The 27,983-nt window shown below is 37.4% G+C and overlaps 1 protein-coding gene across 9 annotated transcripts in view; it reads right to left on the bottom strand.

The window, feature by feature from the left end:
- EFCAB6 (EF-hand calcium binding domain 6) overlaps positions 1–27,983 on the bottom strand; it is a 333,133-nt gene that overhangs the window by 188,003 nt on the left and 117,147 nt on the right. For all 9 annotated transcript variants that reach the window (XM_037845944.1, XM_037845943.1, XM_037845941.1 and 6 more), the window contains 3 exons: positions 10,991–11,101; positions 8,757–8,853; positions 2,522–2,692 (listed from right to left, as the gene is read on the bottom strand). In XM_037845944.1, the coding sequence (XP_037701872.1) occupies positions 2,522–2,692; positions 8,757–8,853; positions 10,991–11,101 (379 nt within the window). The remainder of the gene's footprint in view (positions 1–2,521; positions 2,693–8,756; positions 8,854–10,990; positions 11,102–27,983) is intronic.

Genomic DNA, 27,983 nt, shown 5'->3' with positions numbered 1-27,983 from the left:
ACCAGGGCCTGAAAATGGCTGGTGAGGAGAGCGCGAGAGGGGCGGCGGGCAGGACCGTGTGGACACCCATCGGTCCTGTTGGAAAATGCTGCTGTATCCCAAGAGCCTTGAAAGCCGTCTGGAGAGTTTTAAACACGGAGGCTGACATGATCTGATTTACGTTAAGCAAACATCATGCTTCTTGCCATGTGCAGAGCAGATTACTTACGTGTCTGTATCTTCGTTTTTAAAGAAAAAAAAGTGGCTATGTGCCAGGTTGCCGGATGCTCAAAGACAATGATTCCCAAGAGCTAACAGTGAGTTCAGGAAGTGGCGGCCATTACTCTTTCCTGTGTGTGAAGGGGCTCTGGGTCTGCCTTTTGAATTAGTGTTCAAGAAGGACCACAATGACACTGTTTTAGGACTTTGGTCACCACCTTGCAGAAACTAGGCTCTCGGGAAATAACATGAAAGCAATGACTAAAACTTAATGAATGCTTACTAGATGTGTAACATTTCACATGCATTATCTTGTATAATATCTTGTATAACTTCCATAACAACTCTACAAGTTCGTTCCTATTAACCTTATTTTATAGATGAAGAAATGAGTCTTAGAAGCTAAATTCTCTGCTCAGGTCACCCAGAAATGAGTGGTGCAGGGATGTAAACCAGGTGAGCTCATAACTTCCTTCTGACTGCCTCTATGTCCTGGCAATTTGACTTGATCTCACTCAGAAGCACTCGGCAGTGAACTGCAAGCACTGAATCCTAACCACGAGACACAGGGAAGTAGTAATTGAGTCAAGGCAGTTTCAAGCTTTCATATGCTATACACACTGCCTGGGTGCACAGGTTCACAGACCTACTCACCTGCAGCGGGACAGTTACGATAGTACAAGCCACATTTTACCCATCAGCCCCTGGAAGCCTTTTCCCTATTATTTTCTAGCGAAGTAGGCCATGAGACCTTTACCATTTAAAATGAATTATACATAATATGTGTCCAGGACCATAAAAATGTCCATACTCTTTGACCTAGTATTTCCACTCCTAAGAACTTCTAATTTTCTAAGGAAACATTCAGATGTGAATGACAATCTCTGCACAAAGACACTCAGCACAATATTAACCTCTACAGTAAAATTAATAATTGTTATTATAATTATAGAGTAAATGCCCCAACAACAAGAACATGCACACAGAAAATTCTATATAGACATTAAACATCATGCTTATGATGAGTTTTTAATGATGGGTAGGGGTATGGGGATGTGGGGAAATATTTTGTTCATCATATAATGTCAAGTTTAAAAAAAGCAGGATACAAAATCATATATATTGAGCTCAATCATGTTAAAATACATGTATAAACACACAAAGAGTACAAGGAAATTTCAAAAATTTAACTGTGGGTACCTCTTGGTGTTGAGAATAGGAATTTCTATAATCATTTTCACCTTTGTAGCCTTTTGGTATTTTCCAACTCTATAATAGGTACCTAACACTGGCATAACCACAAAATAACACATTTTAATGAATTATGCAATTTGTTCTATTAAAATTACCCCCAAAATGTTAGTAGAAAATTTCTAAATGCACCAAGAGAAGATGATTTAAACATGTCACTTTCACTCCAATAAACTGCCCCATTTTAAACCAACAAGTATGCCCCCAATCCATGACAAAACCAAGATGCAAAAAGCAGAACAGGTGGAGAGGATTCATTTATAATGAATTAATTGTACTTTATACGGAAGCCATGTGATAGACCAGTTTCAGATACACTATAATAAAGCTATCCCTTTCAGATCCATTCAATAGAAACTTCATCTTTGGAGAAATGATGCATCTCTTGATTTTATTGGCTGCCTTAGATTTATCGCAATGCCATCTTCATAAATCAAAAATCAAAAGCTAATTTGTACCTGTTAAAAGAAGTCTTCAACAAACATTTCAACAGGAATTTGTTAATACCTATTGTGTTATCTGAAACTATCTTTTAATTTTTAAATGCTAATAGCTATTAAAGTCATAGAAGCATTTCTAATATGATAACTACCAATTTTTCCATCAAAAGAAACAAATAAAAGTGTTAGTCACTGAAGGCAAAGAGCAGAGTTGTTTTTAAAAAAGTGAACCACTGTAAGATACCAAACTCTAAAACTCTGGGTGAAAACCAGACAGCCATATTCACAAGCACACTTCTTGAGACACTGATGAGTGCTGTGAGCTGGTGAAGGGCTGCGAGAAGAAATTAGGTCTGGTCTCTGTGCTGACTGGCTTTGTGCAGACCTTCACTCGCATATGAAAGCCTTTTCAGAAACAGCAGATATCATTCAATAAGAGTTAGCAACTAAAAATTAAAATTAAACAACTCAAACATTTAACTCTTACTTAAAATGAAAAGTAACTCAGTTGAAAAACTTGAATTCATTAATTTATTTAAACCCTAATTCACTTGCATCTCTTAATTTCCCTGGAATACTTAAGTTTTATGCCATAAATAGAAAATTAAATATGAAGTTGTTCTAACACTTACCTTCAGGTTCTCTTCTTCAAGCAGTTCAAAAAATGAGTTGACATTAACCAATCCAGTCTCCCTGGGGTCAAGCATTTGCATTAGTTCTTTGAATTCTGAATCACTTATTTTAAAAGCCATGCAATTTAAAATATTTTGCAGTTCTTTCCTTCTTATATGTCCACCAAGATCCTGAGCATGAGAGAGTAATACAAGGAAGCAAAAAAAGAAAAAAAGGAAGGAAAACCATTACATGCATTCAACATCATTTAAAGACAGAGCAAGCTTTGGCAAAATAGAATTATGATTTGCAAAGAGAATAACCAAATTGTTGGTCATTATATAACACGCGCCAGGAGCCGTGGGGTGAGAGTGCAGTTCCTGCACACTCTCCATCAGGATGTGGACTGCAGTGGCCCCGAGTGAGGAATGAGATCCATTTCGTGGGCACAGACTTGTCCCTTCTGCAGGACAGGCCTCGGCTGAGGGCCCGCGGGCAGGAGAACTGGTTCTCACTGACACATTTCAACGGTTCCTCCTTTCTCAACCCCACCTGAGGGCCGGGTGGCTCAGTTACCTGGGGCACAAGGCTTCCCGCAGTTCATCGAAACAGGCCAATTTACTAAAAGTATTAATCATGTTTGTTTCCATGACCACTAACCTTATCAGTAACATAAATACACAATTAGCAGGAAAAAACTGAGCTGTGCTACATAAAGAAAGCATATTATGAGCAAAATACTGTAAGGCAAATTTCTAACCCAGGAATAAGAAATTACTAGTAAGTAAATTAAACGCTAAAATTGAGAGATACTGTTTACTGGGGGGAAAAAGGGGAAAACAAAGCACCTCTACCTCAGAAATACATTGTGAAGCTTAAATGTGACAAAAGGACTTAAACGATAATGCAGTGTACAAAGGCCAGCTGTTAGGGATCCAAAATCTGAAAAGGATTTCCTGGGGCAAATTAAATCCATTAAGGGATAAATGCATGCTTCCTTTTTGGTTTGGGAGTGTAATCAATATTTTAATGTCCAAATAGGAATCACTGATAAATTTCTTAAATGATTTTTAATAAATTTACAGTGTTGCACAACCTTCACACAACCTAATTTTAGAACATTTTCATCACCCCCAAAAGAAACCCTGTACCCACTTTTAGTCACTCCCTGTTCCCATGTCCAACCTCAGACAACCAAACTGTTTTGTTTATATATATTTACCTTTTATTGGATATTTCATTAAAAACAATCATATAATATGTGGTCTCTTGCTTCTGGCTTCTTCCACTTACCCTAATCTTTTTGAGGTTCAACCATGTTGTAGCATGTATCAGACTTTCCTTCTTTCCTTTTTATTCCTGAATAGAATTCCATTGTATGGAAGACATTTTGTTTATCTAGTCACAGGCTGATGGACATTTGAATTGTTTCCAGTTTGGAAACTATGAATAAGACTTTTGCACACAAGTCTTTGCGTGGATATATGTTTTCATTTCTCTTGGGGAGATTGTGGAATTGTTGGGTCATATGGTAAATTTATGTATAACTTTTTAAAGAAACTACCATACTGTCTTCCAAAGTGGCTGCTTGTTCATATTCCCACCAGCAATGTATGAGGGTTCCAATTTCTCTACCTCCTCGCCAACACTTGTTATTGTCTGTCTTTCTTATTACAGTCGTTCCTGTGGATTTGATTTCTTATTGTGATTTTAATTTGCATTTCCCTAGTGACTAATAATGTTGAGCATTTTTTCATGTGCTTGATGGCCATTCATAAATCTTCCTTGGTGAAATGTCTATTCAAATGATTTCCCCATTTTAAAAACTGTGCTATTGAATTGTAAGAGTTCTTTACATATTCTAGATATAAGTCCTTTGCCAGAAATATGATTTGCAAATATTTTTGCCATTGTGTGGCTAGTCTTTTCACTGTCTTAATCATGTCTTTTGAAGTGTAAAACTTTTTAATTCTGATAAAGTCCAATTTATGATTTTCTTCTTTTGTGGATAGTGCTTTTAGTGGCATTATCTAAGACATCTTTGCCTAATCCAAGGTTACAAATATTTATTCCTATGTTTTATTCTAAGAGTTTTATAGTTTTAACACTTACATTTAAAACTATGGTCTATTTGTAGGGTGTGAGGTAAGGGTCTAAATTCGTCTTTTTACACGCGGATATCCAATTGTCTCTGGACCATTTGTTGTAAAGACTATCCTTTCCCCATTGGGTAGAAAATGAATTAACCATAAAAATAAGGATTTATTTATGGACTCTTATTTCTGTTCCATTTTCTATGTGTCTATCCTTAAGTCAGTTCCACAGTCTTAATTACTGTAGCTTCATGGAAGATTCAAAAACTGGGTATTTTTTTTCTTTTAATGTTTATTCTAGTAACATATATACAACCTAAAATTTTCCCTTTTAACATTTACATATATAATTCAGTGCTGTCAATTTTAGTTACAATATTGTGCTACCATTACCACCATCCATTATAAAAACTTTACCATCAATACAGACGGAAATGCCATACAATTTAAGCATTAACTCCCCACTCCCTATCGCCAGCCTAGCCCCTGGTAACCTATATGCCAGATTCTGACGCTATGAGTTTGCTTATTCTATCAGTGAGATCATACAATATTTGTCCTTTTGAGTCTGGCTTATTTTACTCAACATGATGTCCACAAGTTTCATCCATGTTTGCACACCAATGTTCAGAGTGGCTTTATTCACAATTGCCAAAAGACGGACGCAACTCAAATGGATAAACAAAACGTAGTGCATATATACAATGGAATATTCTTCAGCATTAAAAAGGAATGAAGTTCTGATTCATGCAACAAAAATCAGGAATTTTACTCCTCCAACTTTGTTCTTCTTTCCCAAGATTGTTTTGACTATGTTGCAATCTTTGCATTTCCATATGAATTTTAAGATCATACGGAAGCTTGTCAATTTCTGCAAAAAAAAAAGCAAGCTGGGATTTTGACAGTGTTTACACTGACTCTATACATTAATTTGAGGAGAATTATCCCCTTAGTAATACTGAGTCTTTCAATCCACGAATAGGGAATGTCTCACCATTTAATTACATCTTTTTTTCATTTTTTCAGCAATATTTTAAAGTTTTTAGTGTACAAGTCTAGCACTTCTTTTGTTAAATTTATTCCTAAGTATTTTGTTCTAAATTTTTAATGTTGTGGTGAATGGAATTGTTTTCTTAAGTTCACTTTGGATTGTTCATTTTTAATTTATAAAACACAACTGTTTTTGCATATTAATCTTGTATCCTGCCAACCTTGATGAACTCATTTATTCATTCTACCAGTTTTGTGTGTGTGTGTGTGTATATTCCTGTATTCTACATACACGATCATGCTGTCTGTGGATAAAGACAATTTTACTTCTCCCTTTCCAATCTGAATGCCTTTTATTTCTTTTTCTTGTCAGATTGCTTTGTCTAGAACCTCCAGGACATGTTGATAGAAGCAGTGAGAGTGAACATTCCTGTCTTGTTCCCAATCTTAGAGAAAAAGCACTTAATCTTTCACCATTAAGTACTGATATTAGCTGTGGGGTTTCTGTTGTTTGTTTGTTGGTAGATGTGCTTTACCAGATTGAAGCAGTTCCCTTCTACTCCTAGTTTATTGAGTGTTTTTATCATGAAAGGATGTTGGATTTTGTTAAATGTTTTTTCTGTATCTATTGAGATGATCATGTGATTTTTTAAAAAAATTCTATTGATAGGCTCTATTACATTCATTGATTTTTGGAAATTAAACTAACCTTTCATTCCTAGCATAAATCCCACATGGTCATAATATTTAGTTCTTTTTATGTTGCTGGATTTGGTTTGCTAATATTTTGTTGAGGATTTTTGCAATACATAGTAACATGAAGATATTGGTCTGTAGTTTTCTTGTGATCATTATCTAGCTTTGGTATCAGGGTAATAGTGACCTCACAGAATGAGATGGGAACTACTCCTTCCCTCTCTTATTTTCTGAAAGAGCTTGTGAAGGATTGGTGTTATCTCATTAAGAAATCTTTGTGGTTTCTTGCACATTTTTTGTTAGATACATTTCTAGGTATTTGGTTTTAAAAATATTATTATAAATGATATTTAAAAATTCTTCTATTTCTATTGTTTCTTGAAGTTTATAAAAATACTGATATTTGCGTACTGATCCTGCATCTAATGACCTTCTAAATTCTATTATTAATTCCAAATTTTTGTAGATTCTTTTGGATTTTCTATTTACAACATCATACTATCTGTGAATAATAACACTGAGAATAACAGTAGGTACAAATTGTTTCTGGGTGAAAGAAGGTGAGCCACACCTGATTTAAATGTAAGTGATTGGGATTACTGGTGTATGCTTGAAGAAACGACAGCAGTGTTTGGAAGCAGCACATACAGCAGCTTGACATGTATGACTCAAGGAGCAGATCCAAAACAGTCTTTCTTTAAATAATTCTGCATCCCTGTCTATAGCAGGAAAGGAACCTGTTTCCCATGGCTGCCCTTTGCAGCCAGGCCAAACACCAGGCCCCACTACTCCTGGGTCTCTCCCTCTGTTCTCCTTCTTGTTTAGTCTTGTCCATGTCCCAGAACGTGGCCACAAGCAATGCAAGTGTGTGTGTGTGTGGGGGGGGGGGGCGGTGGGGGGGGTAGCCTCACTCAGAAACCATGCACTTATGCAACCTGAAGGCATTTTATCACCATTACTGTTACGCGACACCCTGAAGTGTGAGCTCATCATTGACACGAACTTTCTATTATTTGTCCCTGCATTCAGCCTCAGTGTCCAACACAGGTCCTGGCCTGGGGTGGGCAGTCAATTCTAGACTTGCTCTGCGTGGTTGTTGATCTTACTTGAACAGTACAACAAGGGCTTTTAAGATAGTCTAGTATTTGGAGTGGTGAGCACTATTCCAGTCCTCTACTAAAAGAGCAAAGACTACTCTATTTTTAATTAAATTGTTCCTTCAATAGCCTAAATAGACCCTGAGGTGGGAAACACAAAAGCCTTCATTCATCTTTAAGAGGTTGCTTTTAGCTAAAATACTCCCAGGTAGCTCAGCCCAGGGTGTAAGTGTGTGCTCTGGAGCCAGGTGGCTGGTTTGAATTCTGGCTTCACTCGCTCTGTTCATCTGTCAAGTGAAGATAAAAACCCATGCCTACCTCAGCGTGCTGAGAGGCTTAAATGAGTTAATACAAGTAAAACACATAACATAGTGCCGGTCATATTGTAAGCACCCAATATTGTTCATTCAGAGAGACCCAGTCATATAGGACTGCCAAAGGTCAATTAAAATAGGTCTGCTAGATAAAATGCCTAGGAAAACAATCCCAAATCCTGAATCCACACTATGCTTGGAAAGCTCAAGCAGATGGCATTCTAGATCGACAGAGGCAAGGGGCGGGGTCTCCAGCACAGACAGCAGGGTGCCAGGCCTTGAAGTCTGTCTCCAGGTGATGTGGGCTTCTCCCCAGAGAACTTCCTGGGAGCTCACAGTTTTCCCCTTTGTTGCCAGCTGTGGGAGGATGTGGAGGCTAAGCAAGTCCTCTGGCCTATGAAATGCTTTGTACACGGTCAAATTTGAGTCTGAGAAAAAAGTAATTCACTGCACTCCTCATCATTTACTAGAGACCTGATTAATGAATTGTGCCTAGTAAATATCATCCTTAGGAAATGATGCCTGCAGATATGAAAAGTATCCAAATGCTGCTTTCTAAAATAAGCAGTAAAGTGGAACAGTAGCTAATGGTTAAAGCAATAAAAAGTCACGAGTTTATGAATTAGTCTTCCATTTGTAGTATAATTGAAAAATTAAATAAGTTATCTTGGAACTAAGAAAATGTTCCACTTACGGGCTACCAGTTGGTCATAAGCTCTAGGTTAGGAAGCGGAAACTTTGACAGGTCTGGAAGGTTGATGATCGAACAATTGCCGCTGACTAGTCACTCCATTCCTAAAGACACAGCCACATCTGTCGTCCTGCTCCAGGCATTTACCCTACTATTCTGTCACAGTTTGTACATCACCTGCCTCGCAACTGGACTCAACTCTTGACATCACGGCCTGCATCCCCAAGCCCTCAGAACAATTCCTAGCATACAAGAGGAGCTCAAAAAATGTTTGTTGGATAGATAAATGAATAGGTAGCTTTTATTAGTCTTGTTCTGAGTGTTTTTCTTAGAAACAGTCAGCTTTTCATCAGACAAGAGTTTCAAATTCTTACAGTGCTGGGTATCAGTAATGCCTCCTTCAACGATGTGAGATGACCTCCAGCATATCTACGTAGCTTCACGATAATATTTTCCTTGCAAGAGTGATTTCTACAAGAGGATTAAGAGAAAAACAGGAAGAAGATTATGTTCATGAACTTTGTTCTTTCTTAATGAAAACAAAGTAAAGCACCTTCACAGCATCTATAATAACGCTTTATTTGTGGATGGCTCTTTTTCCTGAAAGTGTAATGTCCTTTCGTGAGCTGATGTGTCTTTCTCAGGTGGTGATGTGATTCCCATAGGGGTCAGTTAGTTCTGCTGGACCACACCTCTCTCCTGGGGCTGACTACCTCTGGTCAGGAAAGAAGAGGAGGGAGACAACCCATCAGCGAGACATCAGCAGAGGTGGATATCTCAGAACCACCCACCACCTTCCTACAAGGGCAGCATCCTGTAGCCCACTCATCCACATAACTGAGAGCACACATTTCCAGTTTTAAAACTGAATATATCAACCATCACAAGCTCTCCCTTTTCATCTGCAATGGCCATAACCACCAGTATGAACAGACCCTCTTCCCTTTATCACCTCTTGCTTTACATCCTCAGCACATGTGTGTGCTCTGGGAGACCCTCATCTGCTCTGGGGATCAACAACCACTTCAATGGAGACTCCAATCAGAATGGCGGACTGTCAGTATTTCATACCAAAATACTCTTTATCAGTCTCCCCCTTTTCAACATGGAATTAAACTGTGTTGCATTTTCCATTAAATAAAGGATGAGAGTGAATCAGCTTACCTGTTGAATGATTTTCACATTTGTTTTGGGGTTTTTATTGTATCCATATACCATCTTAGCTTTTTCCATTTGTGCAAAAAACATGTAAACACACACATCTACTACTTCTTTAAAGCAACATACAAACTGACTTTCCGAGGCCCAGTTCTCCCATGTGATTCATTGGAACCAAGTTTTTCTAAAGACCACTTAGTGTTGGCATGAATGGATACTTTTTCTGCAGGGTTTCTCCACCAAAGCACCACTGAAGTTTGGGGTGAGATAATTCTTTGTTGGGGGGAGGGGCTTCCTGTGTACTGTAGGATGTTTAGAGCATCCTTGGGCTCTACACATAAAATGCCAGTAGCACCCCCACCCCCTGCCCCGCTGTGAGAACCAAAAATGTCTCCTGACATTGTCAAATGTCCCCTGGGGTGGGGGGTGGGGCAAGATTGCCCCAGTTGAGAACCCTGCTTTAATGTAAATAAAGTTCAAATTTTAATTCTTGCAGTCCTGGACAAGGTGCTATCAAACAAGAAAAGTACAAAGAAACAGAAGTAACTTCCCTTAAGAAATGAACTCCTAGAGCTGCATCCCAGGAATGGGGAGGGCAGGCTCTGAGTGCCTGGAGAGCTGGTAACCAGGGCAGTTCCTTAAATGTTCATAAATCCCTGAGGCAGGGATGGGACCCAGTGGGACAGGAATTAACTCTGTGGAATATTTTACTTTACAATCAATCACAAGACTTTCAATGGATGTGCTAAGATCCTAAAGCCTGTTTTTCCTTTATGATTTATATAGGGCAATCAATACCTGGTGCACTTCCACATAAACACAATACTTCTCAGAGCCCAAGTCTAACTTCTAAACATCATATTATTAAGCACTACTTTTTTTTAAATATTTTTGGGCCCCTACCACCATCTATGTGATATGGTGTAAATCTGAGTTAATAAGAGATATCAAAATGAAACAGAAATAGCGATGCTTGGGGCAAATAAACCTCATGGCCCAGAACTTTTGCCCTTTGCAGAGACTAGCGTGAACACAAGTCAACAAGTATTACTCCTTTTCATATACAGACACATTTTTAAACATAATTTTACAAGAACTCATTCAAAGTTCAGAGGGCAATGTTAGAGCATGCGCTCCATCTCTGGCCATACAGTCACCAACAATATGGACTAGTTATGTTATTCTTAATCTCTTATGGCCTTATTTTTCTTATCTAGATGTTGGAATAATAATTATACCTACTTTACAGTTTAGGGCAATTTTAAACAAGATAAATGTGTGAAAAATAATTTATAAACTACAAATCACTATGTAAATATTGGTAATAATTCAATGGGGACCAATTTGCCATTCAAAACTGAAGAAAAAGGAATTCAAGTAGTCTCTAAACTCTAAAATTTAGTTCTTCAGTGAAATGTCAAGGTTTTGTTTTTTGTGGTTTTTTACATACCTATTCTTTTTTGCCATGAGAGCTGTCCTGCTAACTCCCGACTGCTGAGGTTCATAAAATGATGTTAGAAATTGCTTCCAACTGATTTTACTGGTGGTTTTAAGTCCAAATCTGAATTTAAAAAGACAAAAATATTATTTTAAACATTTTTTCTATAACAGTGCATGAATGACATATTTAATATTGAATCGAAATTGGCATCAATGAATTCACATAACATTTCAAATCTAAGGTAAACAACATAGTTTAGTAAAATAGCACTATAATTGATTTTTAAAAAGCAAGGAAAAAAACTGATTATGCATCTCTATGTTTCAATATTGTTAGTGGCTGCATACATTGAAGGAAGAGCAGAAGGATTTGATTAAAATCCTAGTGTCTATAGAGGGATTGAAATGCCTTCTTGAACAAAAGGGGGAAAGGTAACAAAATAAGATTACAATGGCTAAGAAATTTCAAATAGAGTCAGGAGGCTATCCTGGAGGTCACTCTTATGCAAGATCCAGCTAGATGTCCCAAATGGCCACAGTATGCCAAGCCCTAACCAACAGTAGTCCTGAAATGTCTAGGCCTCTATCTGAGACTCTGTAAGTTTCACTCACTAAGTTTACTTTTCAGAAACGTAAATCCCCCAGAGTGTTCCTATGCCAGATAAGTACCAAAACCCAGAAGCAACAGCCTCTCTAAGAATATCAACCAGATACATCCCCTTTCCCCAAAATGTCGACACACCACTCTTCAATATGAACATCCCTAGACACCCCTGAGGATCAAGAAAGTGATTAAATGAGAAGGGGTAGCAATAGACAAGATAGGACTTTAAAAAGGATTACAAATACTGGCTTTTATATAAATATAAATGTAAATATATATATAAATATAAATATATATTCTAGGGGCTAGGGTATTAGAATAGCTGGAAGGAAACAACGGAACTGTAACCCATAACGTTCCTCTAAATTTGCTCTATAGCTACTCGTTAAATTGTACTTTGAAAGTTATCACCTTTCTGTATACATGTTATATTTCACAAAATGGAAATAACTTTTGAAACTGTGTAACTGTAACCCATAACATTCTTTGAAATTACCTATATAACTACTTGTTATATTGTACCTTGAAAGTTACCACCTTTCTGTATATATATTTCATAACAAGGAAGTAACTGAAATTGTGGAACTGTAACCCACAACATTCTTTGAAATTTTCTTTCTAACTACTTGTTAAGTCATACTTGGAAAGTTATCACTGCTCTGTATACATATTATATTTCACAATTAAAAATGTAAAAAAAAAAAACCCAAACCAAAAAAAAAAAAAAAAACAACCCAAAACCAAAAAAAAAAAAAAATCCTAATGTCTGTGAACTAATGCTTTCAAATTCATTATTTGAAGAGTTTAGTTATCATGGTGGGTAGAATAACAGATCCGCCCCCAAAGAAGTCGATGTCCTAGTCTATGGAATTGGTGAATATTTTAACTTACACGGTAAGGGACTTTGAAGATATGATTAAGAATATGAATCTTGAGATGGGAAGAGTATCCTGGGTTATCCAGGTAGGCCGAATCTAATCACATGGGTCCTTAAAATTGGAAAATCTTTCCCAGCTGCAGTCAGAGAAAGAGATATGATGACAGAAGAAGGGTCTAGAAAGATGGCTTTGGAGATGGAGGGAAAGGACCGTGAGCCAGGGAAGGTGGGCGGCCCCTGGAAGATGGAAAAGGCAAGGAAACGTTTGCCCCAAAAGGCTCCAGAAAGGAACACAACGCTGCCCGCTCCTTGATTTTAGCCCGGAAAGGCTTGTGCCAGACTTCTGACCTACAGAAATTTGAGATAGATTTGTGTTGTTTTAAGCTACTAGGCTTGTGATAATTTGTTGCAAAAGCTATAAAAAGCAAATACAGACTTAAAATCTTAGCAAGAATAACTAATTGGAAAGTTGTTCAAAAACATATTTCCAAAATTAATCCCGTTTCCACGACTCAGGGCCAATAATTTCAGCATTACAAGATGTCAGCAGGAGAAGCCTGCTATGGGCACAGATTTGGGATTTGGAAAGAACAGAGGTGGGGATTTGGAAATCCCTGCTCCTTCACTTCCTACCCATGTGACCTCAGTTGCTTACCAGTCTGATTCCCTATTTTTCTCATCTGTAAAATGGGGTAATAATGTCCACTGGGAGGATTTCTGTAAGAAACAGAGCTAATAGATCAAAACCCCCTTCACAATGTGCTGGCAACCAGCAGGTGTTCAACAGCTTAGCTTGTCTACTGTGGATGTTACCAATACACAAAGCATTGTCCATCTTTCCATAACAAGATGGAAAAAAGTAGTTTTGGCTGAGATCCTGAGGCAACAGACAGGAGATACCAAAATAGGTGTGAGGCAGACTATCCTGTTCTGATTGCTAAAAAGGATGACTGAGAGAATTGTGGTCAGACAAATTTAAACTCCTTACTGACAGCAAGTGTATTAAAAAAGTCAAGAAAATATGGGATAGGAGAGAGGGATTTTGGAGAAAAGCCTTTGGCATGTCAACACAAAGGGAGGGTGAGGGATGCCTTACCTCAAGCCCTGTGAGAGAGACGCGTCCCTTCAGACAGCCTGTGGCCCCACTCCAAGAGCCTGGCCCATGCCCTCTGCAACTGGAGCATGAAGGACGGGTGCCTGACTCCCACCTAAAATCTTCACATGGCCCTTTCCCTTCTGCGTCTGTCTGTGTCTGTGTCCCAAGCTTCCTCTTCTTACGAGGACGAGTCACACTGGACTCGGACCCACCCTCAGTTGGTGTGACCTCAGCTCAGCTTGCTCACATCGGCAAAGGCCTTAATTCCCAATTAGGTCGCCTTCCCAGGCACTGGAGGGCAGGACTTGAACATGTCTTTTTGGGAAGTACAAGTCAACCCACACCAAGAAATCAACATATAGAAAAAGTCCAAATATTTGAAAATTAAACAAGACATTTATAATATATGTCCCTTGGGTAAAAAACAAAATCACAAGAAAATTTACAAAATATTTCAATATGAATGCTAATGAAAACATAACATGTCAAAAATTTTAGATGTAGGTAAACCAGTGCTTAGCAGCTAATTTATAGCTTGAAATCCCTATATTAGAAAACAGACCTTATATTTCCACCTTAAGAAATTTTACAAAGTGGGGCAAATCAAACCCAAAGCAGGTAGAAAAGAGAATATAATCTATAGAGAGCAGAAATCAATGAAATAGAATATGGACAAAAACAGAGAAAATCAATGAAAGAAAAATTAGTTTTTTGAAAAGATCAATAAAAGTGATAAACCTCTAGCTAGCCTATTCATGAAACAAAAAGAAAAGATAAAAATTTCCAATTTCAGGGCTGAAAGAGGAAGCATCATTAAGGATCATAGAACATTAAATAGGGAGGCCATACTGATATAAATGATTGAATGAATGAATGGATAGATAAATGGAGGAAAAGAGACAAATCTTCCATGCAAAATAATTTCAAATAATTTATAGGGAAAACTGGTAGGGTATGAGTTTCACATAGTAATTTTCTTTCAAAGATTACAGCATGGAAAGACAAAGAGAGAGAAAAAGAGTAATTTCGCAGTGGAGAAACATGACAAACACTACCCCAAGCTAGGAGTAATTACCGACAGTGGTAAGTCCTATTGACAGCATATACCATTGACATAATGGGATGAGAATGGCCCTTTACTTCTGTGGTCTTCCTCCCCAAAATACATTATCCCAGTCTAACCATGAGAAAAACATCAGACAAATCCCAGCTGAGGGATTTGTATAAAATATCTGACCAGCATCTCTCCAAACCGTCAAGATCATCAAAAACAAGGAACATCTGAGAAATTGTCACAACCAAGAGGAGCCGAAGGAGAAACGGATGATGAAATATAATGTGGCATCCTAGATAGGATCTTGGAACAGAAAAAGGACATTAGGGAAAAACTGAGCAAATCTGAATAAAGGATTGACTTTGGTTAATAATAATGTACATTATTGGTCTATTAATTGTGACAAATGTACTACACTAATGTAAGGTGTTAATAATAGGTAAAACTGAGTGTGGGATATACTGGAACTCTCTGCACTATCGTCACAATAATTCTGTAAATCTAAAACTGTTCTAAAATAAAAAGGTTGCTTTTTTTTTTAAGAAAAGGATAATGAAAGAACATTATGAATAACTTCAAGCCAACACATTTGACAACTAAGATGAAATGGAATTTGTTGAAAAATACAAATTATCAAAGCTGACCCAAGAAGAAACAGAAAACTTGAAAAGTTCTATATTTATTAGAGAAATTGAATCTATGACTTAAAACATTACCACAAAGAAAACTTCAGGCCCAGATGGCTTCTCAGGTGAATTCTATCAAACATTAAAGGAATAAATACTGCTAGTCAGAAAACAGAGGAAGGAAACACTTCCAAACACACTTCCCTGATCCCAAAACCAGACAAAGATTTTACAAGAAAAGACACCTGTAGACCAGTATCACCCATGAACAAAGATGCAAAAAATTGTTAACAAAATTTTAGCAAATAAAATCAAATAATAAATTAAAAGGATAATATATTATGACCAAGTGGGATTTTTCCCAGGAATGATTAACATTTGAAAATCATTCAGTGTATGTCACCATATTAATAAAATAAAGGAGAACTACATGATCCTCAGAATAATGGCAGAAAAAGCCTTTGACTAAATTCAATATGTACCAAAAAAACTATCAGCAAACTAGGAATGTAAGTCACTTCCTCAACCTAATAAAGGGCATCTATAAAAAAACCTACTGCTAATATCACACTCAAATGGTCTAAGACAGAATGCTTTCTACCTAAGAGCAAGACAAGGATGTTCAATCCCATCACTGTTATTCAACATTGTACTGAAGGTGCTCACCAGTACAGTAAGGCAAGAAAAGGAAATGAAAGGCACACAGAATGGAAAGGAAGATGTAAACTTGCCTTTATTTGCAGGCATCATGACTACGTGTAGAAAACACCAAGGAATCTATAATAAAGTTACTGGAACTAAAAAGTGCAAAGTTAGTGTTTAGAGTCAATATACACAAATTATTAGCTATGAATAGCTGAAAAATAATTTTTTAATTCCACTTACAATAGCATTAAAAATAAAAACAAAATATTTAGGAATAAAAAAGATGCATAAGACAGGAGCACTGTAAACAACAAAACTTTGCCTAGGGGCACTGAAGACTAAAATAAATGGAAAGCTTTACCATGCTCACAGAGTGAAAGACACAATAATGTTAAGATGGCAATTCTCCCCAGTGCATTCACAATCAAAATCTTAGTGGGCTTTTTTTTCCAACATATCAACAAACTGATTCTAAAGTGAATCCATAGAAAGGCAAAGAACTTAGAATAGTCAAACAATTTTGAAAGAGAAGAAAAAGACTGTAGGACTTACACAACCTGATTCCAAGGCTTACTGTAAAGCTATGGTGATCAAGACAGTACGGGGTCGATGAAAGGACAGACCAATAGATCAATGAAGAGAACAGAGATTCCAGAAATATACTCACACTTACATGGAAAATTAGTTGATTTTCAACAAAGATGCAAAGCAATTCATCAGAATAAGGATAGTCTTTCCAACAAACGGTGCTGGAACAACTGTATATCTGTATAGACACACAATGAACCTTGACCCATACCTCATACAAAATTAATATACACAAATTAATTCAAAATGTATCTAAATGTAAGAGCCCAAATTATTAAACTTCTAGAAGAAAACATGGGATAAAATCCTCGTGATACTGTATTGCATAAAGATTTCTAAAACTGGACACAAAAAACCATGAACAATAAAACTGTAAAAATGGATAAAATGGACTTCATCAAAATTGGAAACTTTTGCACTTCAAAAGACAGAGCTAAGAAAATTAAAAAGCAAGCCACACTGAAAGAAAATATTCGAAAAATGTTATCTGACAAAGGGCTATTATCCAGAATATATAAAGAATCTTTATAATCCAATCATAGGAAAAAAGCCCAACAAAGTAGCTTTATAAAGCTACTTAACAAAAGAAGATATTTGAATGAATGGCTATTAACACCATTAGTCATCAGGAAATGTAAATTAAAACCGGAATTGAATGCCTCTATACATCACGGGAATGGTTAAAATTTAAAAGACTGGAAGTCCCAAGTGCTGGTGAGGTTGTGGAACATCTGGATTCCCATACACTGCTAGTGGGACTGTAACATGGTACAGCCCCTTCGAAAAACAGTTCGACAGTGTGCCATAAAGTTAAACATCACTCACCACACAATCCAGCAATTTCACTCCTAGGTATTTACCCCAAAGAAACAGAAATACCCATGCACACAAAGACTTGTATGTGAATGTTCATGCAGCATTTTCCATAATGACCCCAACTGAAAACAACCCAAATGTCCATCAGCCGGTCAGCGGATAAACAAATTGTGGTCCATCAATACTATGGAATACCACTCGGCAATAAAAAGGAAGAGAATGTAGATATGTGTGCAACAACATGTTTAAATCTTGAAAAACATGATAAGTGAAACACAAAAGACAAGATACCATATGATTCCATTTATGAGAACGTCCTACAAAAGGCAAAATTACAGCAAAAGAGACCAGATCAGTGGTTGCTGGGATTGGGGGCCAGAGAAGGGGACTGATCACAAAGGGATATGAGGAAAATTTTTAGGGTAACGAAGCGCTTTATATCTTGATAGTGGTAGTGGCTACATGATTACATACAGTTGCCAAAGCTCATTACACACTTAAGAATGAACTTTATTTTATGTGACCTAGACCTCAATAAAGCTTGGGAAAATAGAAAAACCCCATAGAAAATGGACAAAAGGCACCAGCAAATGACTGATAATGGAGGAAGAATATATAATGTTTAAACATATGAAAAATGTGCAACCCCAGTAGCAATCAAAGACATACAAATCAAAACAATGAGGAACTGTGCTTTCACCTATCAAATTAGCAAGGATTTACAAATGGCAAATGTTAAATGCTGGCAAAGAGCACTTTCAAGAGTCTCTGTAGTAAGAATAAATTAACACTTTTCTGCAAGTGCATTTTAGCAATATGTGATACAAACCTTAAAAAATGTTCAACCTCTTTGACTCAAGGGTTGACAAAAACATTGTGCATCCATTAAAAATCATTTTCCAAGTTTTTTTTAATGGCATGGGAAAATGCTCCTGATGCAATATTTTGGAAGGAAATATAGCAAAATGATAATAGAGGCTATTTCTGGTGATTACAAGTATAGGTACTTGTTTTTCTTTATGGTTTCCCCGATTTTCCAGTTTGAGCATGTATGCCTTTTATAATCAATTTTGCTACAAATCACAAGTAACCATTACTAAACAAAGTCACAGAGATATGGCTGATTATTTTATTCTTAAAAATGCCCCAGTGGCTCCTTTTATTGCCTTAGGCAGCTACCCCTGTGGATTCTGATGTTGGAGGCCAAATATCAGTTCCAATCCATCTTTCCCATCCCATGAATCCAGGTGGAGACTTATAGCAGCATGTGACTCCATCTTTAAGAAAAATACGAATTTGTCATACTGTTCGAAAAGAGTGTCTAATCCATTCAACAAATGGATACTGTCAGAGGATGCAGCAAAGAGTAACAGGGGCAGAGAGATTAATCATATCAGGGCTTCCTGACCAGAGAAGACTCTGCAAGGAGCAGAGTCATCTGAGCTTGAAGGATGGGGAGAACTGCAACAGGTGGAGATGGCAATGATGAGAGACAAAAGGGGGATGTTCCAGGGTGAGGACATAATAATTGGAGAAAAGGCAAAGAATTAAGAACCCCATTAGCTAACTTTTCTTCCTCCATCCAATCTCTAAATGCTCATCTCACTTATCTCTACATTCACTCACCTGGAAACTTCATGCATTCTTTTGGCTTTAGGTACTATCTATATTGATATATATGCTGTCAATCCACATGTTTATAATTTCTAACCTAGACTTTCCCAAGCTTCCAAAAGCCTAGTCGACATCAACACTTGGATTTCTAACAGGCATCTTGAACTTAACATGTCCAAAATTAAACTCTTGGTTTCTGTCCCCTAATCTTTTCTTCTCCCTCCTGCCCCCAAATATCCAAAACTCCCTCTTATATGAGGGTCTTTGCATGCCTCTGTTAGCCTGGGATGCTTTTTCGCCCACAGTGAATACCACACAATGGTGTGCTCCAGAGTTGTGCAACACAGCAGATCTTTCCACATGCCTGAATCCCTCATGCAGGGCTCATCTGAAATGTCACCTCCCCCTAGAAGAGAAGGCCTGCCCCTGTTCTTCTCTATCTGTCCACCCTATTTCACTTATAGCAAGGATCCAATTTACTATTTTATATTTTTCCAATGTAACAATGTGTTTTGGTGAGAGAAGGCACTGGTAGTTTTAGCATCTTCTTACCTAACCCCACCAAAACTGCATATGAAACAATGCTCTGAAGGGACATTATGAGGATACCCTGCCCCCCAACCAGTGCTGGCCGAGATGCAGGGAGAGAAGATCAGCCATGGGGTCAGAGAAAAGATGGGGGGTAGGTCTGAGAAGGGAAGCTGGCTGCCGGGTAGACTGGCCAAGATCATAAAATTCCCCTGGAAAGCCATATCCATTCTGGGAGAAGGAGGGAAGGTGCTGGACCAAACAAAGAACAGTACATGAGAGGGAGGCTCAGATGGTTTCAGGTAGGCATGAAGGAAATAGCGGCCTGGGTAGGTGTGAAGTTTCAATACGTGGTACCTTTGCCCCTGTCCCAGCCACTATCTTCTTTTGCCTGCATGGTGCTCCTCAACCCAACTCCATCCTTATCAGAGAAAAGTGCTCTCTCCTCTAGTCCCACAAGGAGCATACTGCTGGCCTGGCATCAGTTGTGTGGTGGGGGCATGTGATTCAAAGTTATGAACCATCTATATGCGGTTATAAGAGACTCACTTTAGACCCAAAAATACAAATAGGTTGAAAGTTAAAGGATAGAAAAAGATATTCCATGTGAGCAGTAACAACAACAAAAAAAAGTTGAGTAGTTATACTAATATCAGACAAAATAGACTTTAAATGTAAACATTTTATAAGCAACAAAGATGGACACTATATAGTAAAAAATGGGCAATCACCAAGAAGAAATAAAAATCATAAATATTTATGCAACTAATCAAGATGCACCAAAGTATATGAGGCAAACATTGGCAAAACTGAAGGGAGTAATAGATGTCTCTACAATAATAGTGGGAGACTACAATATCCCACTCTCTCTAATTGATAGAATATCTAAAGAAAAGATCAATAAGGAAACAGGAAACCTAAATAATATGATAAATGAACTAGACCTAACAGGCATATATAGAACATAGCACCCCAAAACAGCAGGATATACATTATTCTCAAGTACTCATGGAACATTCTCCAGAAAAGACTATATACTGGGGCACAAAACAGGTCTTTTAATATATTTAAAAGATTGAAATTATATGAAGAGCTTTCTCTGATTATAATGGAATGAAGTTGGCTATCAGTAACAAATGGAGAACCAGAAAATACACAAATATATGGAGGTTAAACGACATACTCTTAAACAATCAGTGGGTCAAAGAAGAAGTTGGAAGAGAAATCAGTAAATATCTTGAGACAAATGAAAATGAGAATACAACATATCAAAACTTATGGGATGCAGTGAAAGGCAGTGCTGAGGGGGAAATTTATAGCCCTAACTGCCTATATTAAAAAGGAAGAAAGAGCTAAAACCAAAGTCCTAACTGCACACCTGGAGGAACTAGAGAAAGATCAGCAAACTAACCCCTAAAAATTCAGAAGGAAAGAAATAATAAAGATTTGAGCAGAAATAAATGAAATGGAGAACAAAAGAACAATACAGAGAATCAATAAAACCAAAAGTTGGTTCTTTTATAAGATCAATAAAATCGACAAACCTTTAGCTAGACTGACACAGACAAAAAGAGAGAAGAGGCAAATAAAATCAGAAATGAGAATGGCATCATTACCATGAACCCCAAAGAAATAAAAAAGATCATAAGGGGATACTATGAACAACTGTACGCTAACAAGCTAGACAACTTAGATGAAATGGACAATTTCCTAGAAGCACACAAAAAACCTACACTGACTTAGGAAGAAAAGACCTCAATGAACCAATCACAAGTAAAGAGATCAAATCAGTCATCAAAAATCTTCCCACAGAGACAGAAGAAGATGGCGGCATAGAGAGGAGTGGAAGATAGTTTGTCCCCCAGGAACAGCTAATAAACAATCAGGAACAACTAGTAGATAATCTGGAATAACTGCAGGGGGACAAACATGACTATCCACTCATCATACACCAACCTGGATTGAGAGGAATGCCCAAGATTGCGGCATAAAATCTTTAAGTGAAAACTGCGGATCCAAGCTGGGAGTCCCCTCCCGCCATGGCCTGAACTGCAAAGCCTCGTGGTGTTAGAGAGCAGCACTCTCTGAGCAAGCGAATATAGCTCAGCTGAGCTCCAAGTGGGGTTTTAATTAACAAACATGGACTGCTCAATACAAGCCATGACTCCCCAACAAGCAGACAGAGGCTTTTGGTGACAACTGACCTTGGAGAGCCTGAGGGTGGCCGCGAACCGGCCCTCAAGGAGGTTTTCTGTCCCTTTTTTGGTTCAGTGGAGACAGCCTCAGCCATTTTCAGTACCCAGCACTTTGACCCAGACAAGGTGGAGACAGCATAGGCAGAAAGACTATTCAAATGTAAATGACATCTCCCTAGGGGTTGTAGCTTCCATAAGAGGAAGAAGGTGGTGCCAAGCTCTACTACCCGCCTTCCATTCAGAACCAGACCCCAGAGCCTGGGGAAAAACAGCCACAGGCCACACCTCCTTACACCAGTTGGGAGCTACAGGCTGACAGGTGCCACCTGCTGGGCAGAAAGGCACAGTGACTTGAGGCCTCACAGGGTGTATCAATCTTCTAAGACACCCTCAGAGAAACTGGATACTATTGCCTCCTCCTAAGACCTGAGCCTGTTCTGATCTGGGAAAACCTGATTGGGGTAACCAAGGAAACCAGATGCCTAGACAACAGAAAACTACAACCTACACTAAGAAAAACGAAGTTATGGCCCAGTCAAAGGAACAAACTTACACTTCAACTGAGATACAGGAATTTAAATTAATTCAAAAAGTTTAGGGAAGATATGGCAAAAGAGATGAAGCGTATAATGAAAACACTGGGCGTACATTAAGGTAGAAATCTAAAGTTCAAGAAAACAACTGGCAGAATCTATGGAAATGAAAGGCACAACCCAAGAGATGAAAGACACAATGGAAATATACAACAGCAGATCTCAAGAGGCAAAAGAAAACACCCAGGAACTGGAGAACAAGACACCTAAAAGCCTACACAAAAAAGGACAGAGAAAAGAATGGAAAAATATGAGCAACATCTCCGGGAACTGAAGGAAACATGAAATGCAGGAATGTATGTGTCATTGGTGTCCCAGAAGGAGAAGAGAAGGGAAAAGGGGCAGAAGCAATAATGGAGGAAATAATCAAAGAAAATTTCCCATCTCTTAAGAAAGACATAAAATTACGGATTCAAAAAGCGCAGCGTACCCCAAACAGAATAGATATGAATAGGCCTACGCCAAGACACTTAATATTATCAGATTATCAAATGTCAAAGTTAAAGAGAGATTCCTGAAAGCAGCAAGAGAAAAGCAATCTATCACATACAAAGGGTAAGACTATGTGCAGATTTCTCAGTAGAAACCATGGAGGAAAGAAGGAAGTGGGGTGATGTATTTAAGATACTGAAAGAGAAAAACCACCAACCAAGAATCCTATATCCAGCAAAACAGTCCTTCAAAAATGAGGGAGAGCTTAAGATATTCTCTGACAAACAATGACAGAGTTTGTGAACAAGATACCTGCTCTACAGGAAACACGAAAGGGAGCACTACAGACTGAAAGGAAAAGACAGGAGTGAGAGGATTGATAAACAATATGGGGAGATAGTAGCACAGCAATGTAAGTACACTGAACAAAGATGACTGTGAGTATAGTTGAAAGAGGAAGGTTAGGAGCATGTGGGACACCAGAAGGAAAGAGGAAAGATAAAGACTGGGACTGTACAACTCAGTGAAACCTAGGGTGCTCAATGATTGTAATAAAGGTACAAATATGTTTTTACGTGAGGGAGAACAAATGAATGTAACATTGCAAGGTGTTAAAATGGGGTGGGATTGGAGGGAAAATACAATCAATGCAAATTAGAGACTATAATTAACTATAATTAACAGAACCATTGTATTAGGCTTCCTTTAATATAACAAAGGCAATATACCAAAGCTAAATGCATATGGGGGGCAGGGTGGGGACATAGGAGAAAGGTATGGGACTCTCGGCATTGGTCTTATTGTCTGACTCTTTATTCTACTTTAGTTTAATGCTATCTTTCCTTTTGTTGCTTTCTAGCTGTCATGTTTTTTTTTCTCTCTCTCTCTCTCTTTCTTTTTTCTTTTTCTTTTGTCTACCTTCTTTGACTCTTCCTCCTCCTTTGTGGAAGAAATGGAGTTCTCCCTATATAGATAGTGGCATTGGTGCTGAGCACATAAATTCGTGACTATACAGGGAACCATTAATTGTTTACTTAGGACGGAATGTATGGTGTGTGAACAAAACTATCTTAAAAAAATGGGTTGATGAAGAAACTTTGAGGGCACTATATTGAGTGAAAGACAGACACATAAGGATAAATATTCCAAGGTCTCACTGATATGAACTAATTATAACATGTAAACTCACAGACATGAAATGTAAGTTACCAGGATATAGAACGAGGCTAAAGAATGGGGAGTGGTTGCTTATTACGAGCAGAATGTTCAACTACGGCAAACTTAAACGTTTGGACAGAGGTGATGGTAGCATGTTGTGAGAATAACAGTGCTGAAAGCTGTGTGAAGGCGGTGGAAAGGATAAGCTCGGAGTCATGAATGTCATCAGAAGGAAAGTTGGAGGTTAAAAGTTGGGAATGTATAAAACTGTGAATCTTGTGGTGGACAATGTCTGTGATTAACTGTACAAATATCAGAAATCTCTCTCATGAACTAGAACAAATGTATGACACTATAACAGGAAGTTAATAATAGAGGGGCATATAGGAAAAAAATACCTATTGCAAACTATATACTACAGTTAGTAGTATTTTAACATTCTTTCATCAACAGTAATGAATGTACTATACCAAAACTATGAATCAATAATGGGGGGGGTGGTTAGGGGTATGGGAAGATTTGAGTTTCCTTTTTTTGTCTTTATTTTCTGGAGTAATGAAAATGTTCTGAGAACTGAAAAAAAAATTGTGGTGTGGATGCACAGCTTTATGATGGTACCATGGACAACTGATTGCACACTCTGGATCTTTGGAAAATTGTATGGTATGTGAACAATCTCAAAAAAAAAAAAAAAAAAAATCTTCCCACAAAGAAAAGCCTAGGTCCAGATGACTTCAAAGGACAATTTTACCAAGCATTCCAAGAAGAGTTAATAACAACCTGCTCAAATTCTTCCAAAAAATTGAAGAAGGAACACTATCTAACTCATTCTATGAAGCTAAAGCCAGAGAAAGATACTACAAGAAAAGAAAACTACAGACCAATCTCTCTAACAAATATGGATACAAAAATCCTCAACAAAATCCTACAAAATCAAATCCAACAGCAGAATAAAAGAATTATACTCCATGACCAACTGGGTTTTATTCCAGGTTTGTAGGAGTGGTTCAACACAAGAAATCAATTAATGTAATACACCACATCAACAAATTGAAAGGTAAAAGCCACATGATCATCTTGATTCATGCAGAAAAGGCATTTGACAAAATTCAGCATACTTTCTTGATAAAAACACTTTAAAAGGCAAGAATCAAAGGAAACTTCCTCAACCTGATAAAGGGATATATGAAAAATCCACAGCTAACATCGTACTCAATGGAGAGCAACTGAAAGCTTTCCCTCTTAGATCAGGAACAAGACAAGGATACCCACTGTCCACTGTTACACAACATTGTGATAGAAGTTTTAGCTAGAGCACTTAGGCAAGCAAAAGAAATAAAAAGCATTCAAAATGGAAAGGAAGAAGTAAAACTGCTGCTGTTTACAGATGACATGATCCTATAATCCTGCCAGAAAACTATGACAAAGCTACCTGAGCTAATAAATGAGTTCATCAAAATGGCGGGACACAAAATCAATATGCTAAAATCAGTAGGGTTTCTAGACACTAGTAATAAGCTATCTGAGGAGGTAATCAAGAAAAAATTCCATTTACAATAGCAACTAAAAGAATTAAATATCTAGCAATAAACTTAACCAAGGTTGTAAAGGACCTGTACATAGACAAGTACAAAATATTGCTAAAAGAAACCAAAGAAGACCAAATAAATGGAAAGACATCCCGTGTTTATGGACTGGAATGCTAAATGTTGTTAAGATGTCAATTCTACCCAAATTGATCTACAGATTCAATGCCATATCCATCAAAATTCCAACAGCCTACTTCACAGAAATCTAAAATCTAATTATCAAATTTTTTAGAAGGATAAGGGGACTCAAGTAGCCAAAAATATCTTGAAAAAGAATGAAGAGGGAGGACTCACACTTCCTGACTTTGAAGCATATTATAAAGTCACAGTGGTCAAAACAACATAGTATTGGCATAAAGATAAGCATATTGATCAATGGAATCAAAATGAGAGTTCAGAAATAGAACCTCAGATAAATGGTAAGTTGGGTTTTTTTTTAATGCAATTTTATTGAAATATATTCACACAGCATAGAAACCACCAAAGCATATAATCACTGGTAACATCACATGGTTGTGAATTCAGCCCTATGATCAAATTTAGAACATTTTCATTGCTCCAGAAAAGAAATAAAAATTAAAAAGAAAACCCAAATTCTCTCATACCCCATATTTCCCCATATTACTGACCCACAGTATTGCTGTGGTACATTTGTTACAGCAGATGAAAGAGTATTAAAATATTACTATTAATTATAGTTCATAGCTTGCAATAGGTGCATTTTTCCCATACACCCCTCTATTATTAACTTTTTATATTAGTGTCATACATCTACTGTAGTTCATGAAATAACTTTTTTATACTTGTACAGTTAATTGCAGACATTGTCCACCACAAGATTCACTGTGTTATACATCCATGTTTTAACCTCCAACTTTCCTTCTTGTGACATACATGACTCTAAACTCCCCCTTTCCACCACACTTACACCATTCAACACGGTTCATTATTCTCACAATAACGTGCTACCATCACCTCTACCCATTTCCAAATGTTTAAGTTCAACCTAGTTAAAACTTTCTGCACATATTAAGCAACTGCTCCCCATTCTTTAACCTCATTCTATGCCCTGGTAACCTATATTCTGTATTTTATGATTATGGGTTTACATATTATAATTGGTTCATATCAGTGAGAACATACAATATTTGTTCTTTTGTGTCTGACTTATTTCACTCAACATAATGTCCTCAAGTTTCATCTATGTTGTTACATGCTTCAGGACTTCATTCCTTCTTACTGCTGAGTAACATTCCATCGTAGGTATATACCATAATTTGTTTACCCATTCATCTGTTGATGGACACTTGGGTTGTTTCCATCTTTTGGCAACTGTGACTAAGGCCACTATGAACACTGGCGTGGAAATGCCTGTTTGTGTCCCTGCTTTCAGATCTTCCAGGTATATCCTGCTACAGGTCATAAGGCAACTCTATACTTAGCTTCTTGAGGAACCACCAACCATCCTCCACAAAGGATGTACCATTTTACATTCCCACCAGCAGTGAATTAGTGTTCCAATTTCTCCACATCCTCTCCAACACTTGTAGTTTCCTGTTTGTTTAAACACTGCCATTCTACTAGGTGTGAAATGTGGTTTTGATTTGCATTTCCCTAATAGCTAGTGAAGCTGAGCATCTTTTCATGTGCCGCTTAGCCATTTGTATTTCCTCTTTTGAGAAATGTCTATTCATGTCTTTTGACCATTTTTTAATTGGGTTGTTTGTCTTTTTATTGTTGAGTTGTAGGATTTCATTATATATACTGGATATCAAACTCTTACTACATATATGGTTTCCAGATATTTTCTCCCATTGAGTCAGCTGCCTTTTCACCCTTTTAACAAAGTCATTTGAAGCATGAAGTATTTGATTTTCAGGAGGTACCATTTAACTATTTTTTCTTTCATTGCTTGTGCTTTGGATATAAGTCTAAGAAATTACCTCCTATCACTAGATCTTGAAGATGCTTCCCTGTATTTTCTTCTAGGAGTTTTTTTCTTACGTGTAGGTCTTTGATCCATTTTGAGTTTATTTTTGAATAGGGTGTGAGATAGGAGTCCTGTTTCATTCTTTTGGTTATGGATATCCAGTTCTCCCAACACCATTTATTGAATAGACTGTTCAGTCCTGGTTGAGTGGGCTTAGGAGCTTTAGCAAAAATCAACTGACCATAGATGTGAGGGTCTATTTCTGAGCTCTCAATTCAATTCTATTGATCAATATGTCTCTCTTTATGCCAGTACCATGTTGCTTTGACAACTGTGGCTTTATATATGCTTTAAAGTCAGGAAGCATGAGTCCTCCCGCTTCATTCTTCTTTTTCAAGATGTTTTTGGCTTTTTGAGGCCCCTAACCCTTCCAAATAAAATTGGTAATTAACTTCCCCATTTCTGCAAAGTAGTCTACTGGAATTCTGATTAATATTGCATTGAATCTGTAGATCAATTTGGGTAGAATTGATATCTTAACGACATTTAGCCTTCCTATCCGTAAACATGGAATACTTTTCCATTTATTCAGGTCTTCTTTGATTTCTTTAGCAATTTTTGCAGTTTTTTGTGTACAAGTCCTTTACATCCTTGGTTA

Source organism: Choloepus didactylus, chromosome 8 (genome assembly GCF_015220235.1).
Source record: "Choloepus didactylus isolate mChoDid1 chromosome 8, mChoDid1.pri, whole genome shotgun sequence".
NCBI classification, from domain to species: domain Eukaryota; kingdom Metazoa; phylum Chordata; class Mammalia; order Pilosa; family Megalonychidae; genus Choloepus; species Choloepus didactylus.
The sequence above is the reverse complement of the archived record's forward strand: the minus strand, read 5'-3'. Positions and strand labels throughout refer to the sequence as shown.